Here is an 11,208-nt window from a genome sequence, read left to right on the forward strand (position 1 = left end):
TGTTGCCTGTACAATACAACTGCTGGTGCAAAGGGTGTGGGGGTCTGTGAGCGGGTAAATCTTCTGACGATTCCAAGGTCATCAAGGCATTGCGTGTTGCAGTCCTTACGTAGACAGGATATTTCCTTCTGCGTTAACCCTGTACAATAGGAATTTTTCCTTGAGGCCTCCAAATATATCCCTTCTCATGACCCTCCCCTTCCTCCCCACCTCCCAAAAAAAGATGTTAGGTGTAGTGATTCAAGCAAGGACCATTAGTTAATTTTAATCCTTCTCTCTCTTTCTTCCCCCCGACCCCTTCTTCCCCCTACCCTTTGCCCCTTCCTAGGATGCAGGGGCTTTAATCCAGGATGAACGAATGCTACTATGATAGACGCATGGACTTTTTCTATAACAAGACAAACACTGACACGGTAGATGAGTGGACAGGGCCAAAACTTATTGTTGTTCTGTGTTTTGGGACATTTTTCTGCCTCTTCATTTTCGTTTCAAACTCATTGGTCATAGCAGCTGTGGTCAAAAACAAGAGGTTTCATTTTCCTTTTTACTATCTCCTGGCCAATTTAGCTGCTGCAGACTTTTTTGCTGGAATTGCCTATGTCTTCTTGATGTTCAACACTGGCCCAGTGTCTAAGACATTAACCGTTAACCGCTGGTTTTTGCGTCAGGGTCTTCTGGATACCAGCCTGACAGCTTCCCTGGTGAATCTCCTCGTCATAGCTGTTGAGCGGCACATGTCAATAATGCGGATGAAGATCCACAGTAATCTCACGAAGAAGAGAGTCACCTTTTTAATTGTATCAATTTGGGCCATTGCTATTTTTATGGGTGCTGTTCCTACCCTGGGTTGGAACTGCCTCTGTGACATTACAGCCTGCTCATCCCTGGCCCCTATTTACAGCAGAAGCTACTTGGTGTTCTGGAGTGTCTTAAACCTTGTAGTTTTCTTCATTATGGTGGTGGTTTACATAAGAATCTACATGTACGTCCAGAGGAAAACAAATGTCTTGTCGTCGCACACTAGTGGATCCATTAGCCGTAGGAGGACCCCAGTGAAGCTCATGAAGACAGTCATGACTCTCTTAGGTAAGAGACTACGAACCATGCTGTGCAAGGCTGGCAGTGCCAATCAATGCTTAAAAAAACCCCAACCAGACAACCCCAAACTTCATAGTGCTGGAGTTGTTTAGCTTTCTGTCTGATGTAGCTAGTGTTATGCCCAAAAGAAATACAAAGTAAAGGACTAGTAGACATTTAGAAGAAAGGTGTCTCCATTCAGTAATGCTCAGACTGCTTGGTCGTAGGATGCTTATTACAAAACACAAATTATCTGTATTTTGTGGGAGGGGAAAGAATTACAGAATGTATTTGGAGGAAAAAGGCTTGTAAAGGCTCATAACTGCTTAGCAGGACATACTCAAACTAACGTTCTTTAATATCTGCACAAGGCCCTGGGTCCTGTGGCTCTCCATGGATAGGTTCTACTCCACTTTCTCTTCTTGGCTGTTTCTGTATGTACTAACTTCTTCCCCTACCAACATGCTTCTTCTGGGGAAAGCAGAGGTGGCCTGGTGGATCTGTGACTCTGTCCTGACAGAGATTTGCTTTGCAAAGGGAGAATTTACCTTCATTTTACGAAGACTGCACAGTGCAAAATGCTCTCAGATGATAAAATGAGACCTGACCTACATACCATCCTAGATACACTCTTGATACTTGAGCAACTCAGATCACTTTATCAGCTAGTCGCGATTTGGCTGCTTATTAATGTAAGATAAACTAGACATTAAAACAGGAGAAACTTCAACTTAAAGGTAGGGTGCACAGAGTGGATGATGATCACTGGAGGGAAAAAAACGTAATGGTGAATTCTTCCCCAGGAGGATTTGAAACTGAACAAGATGTTTCCTGGAAGACAGGCTTCACTGAAACATGGTTAGTTCACCTGGCTGCAGGTGTAACTGAGTGGAGCTCTGGGACAATTGCAAAGCAGGGTTCAGATGGTGGAAAAGCCCTTTTGGACTTTCAAACTGTGAATATGACTTTCCCATTCTGAGATGAGAATTGCTCCAGTGATGCGTGGGCCGGCTTATGAGAGCTGATGTTCTTGGGAAGGGTGCGTGTGTGCATGTGGGAGGTGGCTGTAGGTCCTACAGCGTGGAGATCTGATCCGTGTCTCATGTAACCGGACTCCTCCAGGGACGAGAATGAAGGTGTTCCTGGGACTGAAAGTTTCATACCTTGGTTTTGCAATGGATTTTTCAAAACACTGAGATCCTATTGCCCCGACCATTGTGCTTTAGCAGGTGGTGGAGATTTCTCTGTGCCATAACTAATACTTGCCTTTATAGCCATCCTTTCTTTCCACTGGTATTTAATGTGGTACTTCTGGGAGTTATTAAGAGAAGGAAGAACTCTGGGAGAAAACTGTTATATTTTTTTGGAGGCAGTAGTTGCCAGGGCAAGAAGTTGAGACTGAGAGCATTTTCTTCTTGCAGAGTCTATGCGTGTTGTTTGCACAGTCGAGTATCTTTTTTTATCCCACCCCATGGTCTCTGGGGTTTCTCACCCTCCCACAAGCAGGAGGCACGGTAATGTTTGTAAATATGGTGATTTAGGCTTAAGTGGAATTAAACCTAGTTAGCACTGGCCTTCCAGTGATAGGTCTGGGACTTCAGAGTCATCTCTGGGGTGCAGCACTTCTGACCCTCCTTATAGAATCCCTTGCTAATTTATGTTAATAACGAAGTGATTATAACGGCAGCAGTGCGTTGCACGCATGCTCTTGCCTTCGCAAAGATACGCTAACTGTTTGTTTGAGGTCTGGGAGAAAGGGAAAAAAATGTCCCTCTGAGATAGTCCTGTGCTATAAATGGCATGGTGACAAAGCTTTCAGTCCCAACTGTCACGCACAGATGATAACGCTACCGAACACGAGCCAAAGCTTTAGTTCAGGCTCAGGGCTGCTTTTTAATCTGTATGAAGAAAGTTTATTTCTTTACTTATTCAGCTGAATAACATTATTTTTTTTAAAAAAAGTCATTATTGTTTTTTAAAAAAAAATTCAGGTCTACAATGAATAAATCACTAATTTTAGAGGTGATGGGGAGGGGACTGTATTAATGTCTCAGTGAAGCTCCAGACTATCTTGAACTGTTTTTTCTTGTCCAGCAGGAGAGAGGAGCACTAAGCTTTTTTGCTGTGCACTGTGCTGCAAGCAGCTGGCTGCTTTGCCATCTTTTCTTTGGCTGGTAGAGAGTGGCATGACTGCAAGTTGCAAATACAACCTGCTCCCTTTTTGAGGGTAGATGGGTGGACAAGAAGCCTTTAAGACAAATGGAAAAGGAAAGTTTAAATTTTTTTCTTTTAATGAATGATTTTTTTTCAGTCAGTCTGATCCATGTGGTCTTTGGCACATATTTATGTTTGTTTAATCTTTAACCAGAAATCAGACCTCATTTAACTTCTAAAACAGAGTTAGAGTTGAAAAGAAGTGCAGACTTAATAGTTTAGGTTTAAAAGTCTGACTATATCAGACAAAGATTTTCCTCTAACTCCCTGTAAATTTCTGAGTAAAGAACAATCCAAATTGTTCTCTGGATGAGTTTGGAGTCTGCAGTTTAAAAAAAATCCAGCTCCTTAGTAAGGCATCTTTCCTCATTCAGAGTCATTTACTGAAAGCCCAAGGGAGGCTTCAATTTTCTGTGAAACACCAGCCCTCCTCTTAGCGAGCTGTGCTCACACTGGCTCTGGTTGGTAAGTTTTTTTTCTTGTGTTTTTTTTTGTTTGGACAATCACTATGTGATCCTTGCAAAAAGGCAAAGTAAAAGTGCTATAGTGTACAGCAGCTTCTACCAAAAGATACTTAAAATGCCTGAGAAGCTCATGATCGGTTAAACCTTGCAGTGCCTGACCTTGGAAAGGAAAGTGAACTGAAGGTTCAAGCAAGTTGTGAGGTTCTCGTTTATGCCGCTGTACCTCCTGAAGCAGCTTGTCCACTCACTGCTAGAGCCTTGCCCCTCCAAGTCCCTCCCCAGCTGCCCTGCTTGTACAGCACATAGAGACAGTGCAGTGCTGGTTCCTCTGCCTTCCTTGATTTGCAGGACCAGATTCAATCTTTTGCTTCCCCTGAAGCTCTCGTGCCATGGAGCGTGAAACCCATCCATTTGGAAGGAGAAAATCCCTGCAATAAAATTCCGAATTTCTCCAGATGTGATCTGTGCTTCAGAGTTATTAGGAAGGAAGATGTTTTAGAGGATGGGAGCTCAGGAGATGGGCATTCGATTTGTAGGTGATCTGTGCAAGTCACCTCACTTACCCTCGGCTCAGTCAGCAGAGAACAGTGATCCACTGCATCCAGATGTACCAAGAGGCTGTAAATCTGTTAATGACTGTATCATTGAGTCTGTATAAACAGGGAGAGTGTGATGTATTATGAGCATCTGTAGGATTAAGTCCAAGGACCAGAACAAATCCTTCCAAGAATAATTATTTACACTTGTTTCTTGGAGCAGGATGCATCCATTCCTACTTTTTCTTAGACATTACAAAAGAACACAAAACAAACACCCACCCACATACACACGCACACATACACAAATAAACCCTGCTTCTACCTTTATGTTCTTCCTTTCAAATTCTTGTTTCTTTTACTGGGGAGAGGGGCTGTTCTTAAAGTGTTGGGAGTATGAATTAATTTAAAGATCAGTGTTAGCTTTTTCTTACTTGCAGAACGTGCCTTTTTAGCCACCATTTTAAAGTGTAATTCAAGCAAAGCATTTGATGATGATGTGTGCTGGGCCAGGCAAATTTACTTAGGAAGCCTGAGTATTACTTTAGAGATCATAATTTTTTATACTGACTTTGCCAGGCAGAAACAAAGCTAAAACAGATCCTGCTTCCACAGAAGGCGAGTTTCTTCCTGTGTCACGGGGTGCAAGACCTACCCTAAACTCATGTCAGAGGAATTGCATCTTAGCACGTTCCTTCGTACCAGTTCTCCAAATTTTGACTTGAACACACTTCTTATAAATGTTTATTTCTAGGAATGAGAATTTATTTCTTAGAACAGTTTGAAATGTGTATTCCTAGCCAAGCTGTTCAAACACATTATGCAAAAAGTATTAAAACTTGATTTATAGCCATATTTTCCAGCTTTTTAATTACCAAAGGAGTTGCTAAGTGACCCAGCTGATACTTTTAAGATTGTCTCTACATCCACTGATGAAACAGCCTATACCCATGCAGCATGTGAGTTTTAAGGGGTTTTTTAGCCCAACACAGTTGTTTTTAATGGTTTGTTTTTAAACCTCTGAAGATGCTTTGGAACAAGTGCCTGATATGGTCTTAACTAAAAGTGATTCCAAGAAGCTCTGTTGCTGGATGAAGCATCTGAGAACCAGAGTTTTCATGAAACGTGCTGGTATTGGTATCATAGGAGGTTTAGAACAAAACTCTGCTGGTGCCTCTGGTGTGCAGAAGGAAGCTGGCTTGCAGTTGTGTGCTGTTGGCATGCTGTTCCCTTCTGCTTCTACCTCCTGCCTCCTGTCTTGGCTTGGCCCGTGGCTGTCTGTCCCTCCAGTGAGACATTGCTGTCCTCTCAGGGTGGAGTTCTCCTGCGATCCTTCCGTTAGAGCTGGAGGAAGTGGGGTTTCTGTTTGACTGTACCAGGCATATTTTCCACCTTTTCCCTCGCTGGAGAAGAAACCAGCATGGTGGAAGCTTGTTGGCATGGGTTGATGGGAGCGGGAAGGGCTGTGCAGCAGATGATGGCCACAGACAGGCTTGCAAGAAAAACCCTCTTTAAGGGGGGAATAAAGGTGTTTTGAAGGACCTGCAAAGACCTGTGTGATGGACCTCTGGGGGCCTTTGCAAGAGGTAAAACCTACAAGAGGAGAGAGGTAGTAACTATAACTGACACCTCTTCTCCCTCTTTCTACCATAACCCCTAAGAAGATCCGTCACAGGAGAGTAACAGCTGACACGACTTTTCCTTCTGGCATGCTAACTTGTAGGAATTCATCTGGTTGAAACGAGAAGATGGGAAGCCTAGCAAAAGGGACTCAAACTCTCTTGGATTTATCTTGTAGCATAGTCCTAGCTAAGCATATAACTAACTATGAAGAAGCCTGGTTGGCAGGTATGCAAGTATGTGATTTCAGGTGGAGTGCATGTGGTAGCTCATCTGAACTTGGCAGTTAGATTCCTGCTGAAATAGCAGCTTTGAGGCAGATGATTTTCAGTTTTTGTGAATTTATAGCTTAATTGGTAACTTGCTATTTTAATTCAGGCGCACATGTGGTAAAGGCAACGGGAAGCTACCACACTTTCTTTTTTTTTTTTTTTTTTTTTTTTTTTTTTTTTTTTTTTTGTCTTTTCTCAGTATTGACATCCTGAGAGAGAGTTTGATTATGTGGAGGGTTTTATGGTGTGATGCTGTCAAAGCATCAGTACTGCTTCCAGATACACCGGAATTCATTTTCAAGCAGAAATGATTTAATCTACAAGAAAATTCATGTTTAGATTTAGTGGAAAATACTCAAACTGACCTTGAAGCATTGTGATTCCTGATCTCCTGTAATGTGGTGTGCAAGACCAGAGCTGTTCTCTGGTTCATGCTGCAGCCAAGCAAGCTATATCAGGTCACTTGAATTCCTTTAAAAATGAAGTTCTTCTGAAATGTGGCACTTTGTCAGGGAGAGGAGCTCCCACAGGGTAGAAAGCCTGCAAACAAGAAAATCACTGAAGGGCCAAGGCAAAGATTTATATTTGTTTAACTATGATTCCCTCTGGAAATTCTGTGGTAAAAATAGTAAAATCCTAGAAAGGCAGCAAGTTTGAGACGTGCTTCTTTCATCTGTGCCATGTTAAGAGTAGGGTGTGAATCACTTGCGTTGTATCCATGTGCAATTAAATATATTTTTGATGGAGTTAAAGTAACAGCACTGTGCAGCCTTTGAACTGCCAGCAGATGTACAGCTGTGATTGTCTTTAGCTGTGGGCAGATGCAGCCTCCCTGAAGGCGAAGTTACAGGTTTGTGCGCACTTCCGTGGATACCAGAGATGTCTGCAGATGTCACTTATCTCCCCCTACTTTTGCTGTTGAAACCTTTTACAGTTTTGCCTGCACAAGCAGATAAGGCTATCACAATACATCCTGGGAGCTCACAGACCAGTCCTGCACAAAGTTTGTGAGATCGGGGTTTTCTTTGTAGGAGTTGTTTGTCTGGTTTTTGTTAAATGCAGTTTTGGGGCTTTTTCTTCTCCTGTTGACTTCCACGAAAGCACTCTACATGTCTTGTTGTAGGGTAAAAGAAATACAAGTGGTTAAAATGCTTTCTGTGCTTATTCTAGGAAGGGTTGGTCTCCCATATTAATTTTTGCAAGGAGCTGGCGTGTTGGCTACTTTGCCAGTGACCCTTGATGCCTAGCGAGAGCACTTTGAATGCTTAGTGTGACGTTCAGGTAGACATAGCCTTGTTGTGTAGTTGGCCTTGTTCTCGTGCCTGTTCAAGTGGATGGGATTTGCTGTTGAATCCTGGTGCAATGAATCTGTACCGTGTTTTCTCCGTTGTAGACTGTAAGAGAGAGTTGGTGTCACAACTGCTTGTTCAGCATGTTGTAGCCAAACCAGTGTGTAGTATAGAGACTGCCCAGAGAAAATGGATGTCTTGAGCTCCAGTTGTGGTAGCAGCTTGCAGCTCCTGGTGCCAGTGGGTTATGGGAGGATTGTTACTGATGCTAACCATTGACATAACTAACACCATGAAATTGGTACTTACTGTCACAAAAATCTTGGTACAGCAGAGTAGAAAATGTAACCTCTGAAGAAGATGGCCTCCTACATTTCCATTCTGTACAATGTTTCCTGGAAGACTGTCAGTCTATTGGTTGAACTTTATTTGGCCTCCTTGTGAAGCTGTTTTTATAACAGATGGATAACTCAGTATTGTTTTGCAGTGAGATCTATGGTACTTTGCCTTGGATACTCCCCCCTTCCTCCCCCCCCCCCAGCAATTGTAATGCTCACTGTGTCACTTGAACTCATTTTTATATACTGCTATGGCCTGCTCATCAGATGGCCTGAGCAGTCACCATTTGCATTAAAGTCCTTGAAAAAGAGAAATGAAACCAGGGCATGCACAGCACAGCTGATGAAGATGTGTGAGGTGCTGCTGTGGTCCTGGCTCCTGCCTTGCCTGGTTCCTGACTTTACCCAGGCTATGCCTCTAATATATGTTTATACGGATCAGATATTGGAAGATCAGTGGTGTTATGAAAACGAGCAGAACTTGCTTTCCCTATCAAAATTGTTGAAGGGATACCAAGACCCTCAGGAGAACTCTTTCATTATGTAGCTGCTAACATCCCTATTTGTTTGATTATCTTTTAAGCCTGAAAAAGGGAAACTGTGCCTTTATAAATGATTGGAATTTCCTCGGTATGTCATTCACAACATGACTATTGTGCAGAGTTGTAATTTTCTATTTCTGTATGTCAGACAGCAATTGTGGCTTGTGCTAAGTTAGTATTATCATGCATATGGCTACTTTTTCCTTAGGCTCAAAGGCGAAGAATGACAGTCTGGCAGTGCCGTGGGGAGGCCGAAGGGCAGATGGGGCTGGGCAGGGGCCCCTCCCAAGCTCGTGGCCGAGGGCTGCCTTCAGTCGGGACATTCCCCTTCCCCGCCAGGCTTGCCCGCACCCTTGCCTTTTGATGAGGATGTGCATGTAAAGATGCAAACAAGACTAATCTTTTTTCTTCTGAACTGTGACTTCTGTGCTTTCTTTGTGCTGTCTTCATGCTGTCTAATGTCACTTCTGCCCCCAGTGTTGTGGTATTTTTTGTTGTTTTTTTGTTTTTTTGTTTTTTTTTTTTGAGGCAGGTGGTGGGACATGTTGCCTCTGTTACCTTTTGCTATCACCATGTGTGTCACTTCTTCCTCTCAGGGGCTGCGTAGTTCCTGCTTTGCAGCTGAAATGCAAGGAGAGCCCTGCTGCTCCTGGTCTTCTCCTTTGGTTTCTTGCTTTGTCATGTGGGAATGCCTCTTTCGCAGACCTTTCCTGTTCCCCCATCACTACTCTCATACATCCTTGTCCTTTTGCCTCGTTTGCTTTTTATTCTGCTTTGTTGTATTTTTTTCCTGACTGCTAGCTCTTTCAGTTCATCTTCACTAACTCATCTATTTGTTTCTTTCTCTTTTCTCTTACATCTTAATTTCTGTGTCCTGAACGCCCTTTCAAAATCTCAGATTTGGAGGCATTTCCCGTGTTTTCTCCTCCGTAGTGACGTGCCCTTTCCCTGTCTGCTGCCGGAGCCAGGTGACCCTTTCCTGACGCTGGCGGCCCAACTTGCTGGGTCTCAAGTGCCCAGGAGAGCTGGCCCGAGAGCACGCTGTGGAGGCAGGGCTGGAGAGCCAGGCAGTGGCTGGGCTGCTGATAACAGCGTGCGTCCTGCATTAGCTGTGCTATTTTCAACCAGGGCATATTTAAGTTATGTAACTCTCATTTTATGAACTTGGCAGTATGCCCATGGCTTTGCAGAGTCAGCTGTAGTGTGACGGAAGACTTGTCCTTTCTTTGGTTCGTACTGTGGCAGTGGTGAAGATGGGCCAGCAGTTATCTTCCCCTCCAGCATACAAGAGAGGTGAAGGAGAGGAATTTTCTACTTTCAACACACTAGTTCTGTTCTTGTTTGTTTATCAGTGGTCAGATCACTGTTGTGATGACCTTTCCCCACTTCCATGTGAGCTGATGGCTGCTTGCAGCTGGATTCTCGCTCCCCATGAATTCCTGAAAGCTGGCCTGCTACGTGGTCAGAGAAGCTGCTAATAGATTTAACTTGGCTACTGTGATTAGTATTTTGTCCTCTCCTGCTTTTATGATTTTCCATAGATTCTTGATGAACCCAATATTCCTTGCAGACAAACAAACAAAAAAATCCCCCTGCAGTTTGAAGTCTTTTTTTCCTCTTTCTTTTTTAGGTGCCTTTGTTGTCTGCTGGACTCCTGGCCTGGTTGTTTTACTCCTTGATGGTCTGAATTGCACCCACTGTGGGATTCAGCATGTTAAAAGGTGGTTTCTTCTTCTGGCCTTGCTGAACTCTGTCATGAATCCAATAATTTATTCGTACAAAGATGACGAGATGTGGGGCACCATGAGAAGGATGATTTGCTGCTCTTCTGAGGACAAGAGTCAGGACAGACGCTCGTCGCGGATTCCCTCGACAGTGCTCTGCAGGAGCACAGATACCACGGGGCAGTACATTGAAGACGGCATTATTCAGGGGACTGTCTGTGGAAAAGGAGATCTTGGCGACAAAGGAAACTCCTGAGCTGTTCAAGGACTGACCTGGCTGGGAAAAGATGGGGGAAGGGAGAAGTTTTGTAGGAGGAGATTGACTGGCAAAGCTAGTAAACAATGTATCCACTTTGTTCCCAGAGCCCAAACTCCAGTGTTAACAAAAGTTCTTATAAATAATTGCCTGGTGGGAAAGCACATTGTATGGAAGAAAACTTTCTGTGCTGCTGTCTTTCTCTCTCTCTCTTTTTTTTTTTTTTTTTCTCCTTTTAAGTACATGAAATTGTTCATGTCTGTGGAATAAATGTGTCTGGGATACTTTTTGTGCATGGAAACAAAATGTAAACAGCACAGTGAGACCCTCCTTAAGCTCCTGCAGAAAGAATAAACCTGCCTTGCAGTGCAGTTTTGGCATTCGTTGAGTGTTTATGCATTGAACAGGTTTGGTGCATTTTGAGGAGGATTGTAGACCGGGTTGGACAGGATTGTGACCCATTTGCTTTTTCTGTTTATGAAGTTCGTGAAAGAGTCCATACTTACCTTCTCTCTTCCTCCTCCTTCGCCTGCTTTCAAAATAAGTAGTTTGATGGCTTATTTAAACAATGCCAGAAACTTGGCTTTGATGGGAAGCCCAAAGTAGATACCAGCGTGTGTGAGTATATCAAAGCCCACCACAAATGGTTCAGGATGTGACAGTACCAAAAGCACAAAAGCTGTTACTACTTTCATGGGGGGGTGAATCACTGCAAGGAGATACATTGCACACTTTGCTGCTGTCTTAGAGGCAGGCACTGAGGCTGAATGGATAGAAAACCAGTGTGACTGTGGGGCAAAATGGGCTAGACTCATTTCTCTCTTCTGCAAGGAATATGAAATGGGTGTGCTCACCCCTCTTAAACTATGAGACTGA

At 43.5% G+C, this 11,208-nt stretch overlaps 1 protein-coding gene across 1 annotated transcript; it reads left to right on the forward strand.

The window, feature by feature from the left end:
* The first annotated feature begins 350 nt into the window (after positions 1-350).
* LPAR3 (lysophosphatidic acid receptor 3) lies at positions 351-10,332 on the forward strand. The gene is made up of 2 exons (XM_026116537.2): positions 351-1,086; positions 9,983-10,332. The coding sequence occupies exons 1-2, from the start codon at positions 351-353 to the stop codon at positions 10,330-10,332; spliced, it is 1,086 nt and encodes a 361-aa protein (XP_025972322.1).
* The last annotated feature ends 876 nt before the right edge of the window (positions 10,333-11,208 follow it).

This window comes from Dromaius novaehollandiae, chromosome 8 (assembly GCF_036370855.1).
Source record: "Dromaius novaehollandiae isolate bDroNov1 chromosome 8, bDroNov1.hap1, whole genome shotgun sequence".
Taxonomy (NCBI): domain Eukaryota; kingdom Metazoa; phylum Chordata; class Aves; order Casuariiformes; family Dromaiidae; genus Dromaius; species Dromaius novaehollandiae.

What these genes read in the sequence shown, in the direction of transcription:
- LPAR3 (XM_026116537.2), top strand. Translation starts at nt 351, where the DNA reads ATGAACGAATGCTACTATGATAGACGCATGGACTTTTTCTATAACAAG. An exon ending in GACAGTCATGACTCTCTTAG is followed by an intron (nt 1,087 to 9,982) that starts GTAAGAGACTAC and finishes TTTCTTTTTTAG; the next exon opens with GTGCCTTTGTTGTCTGCTGG.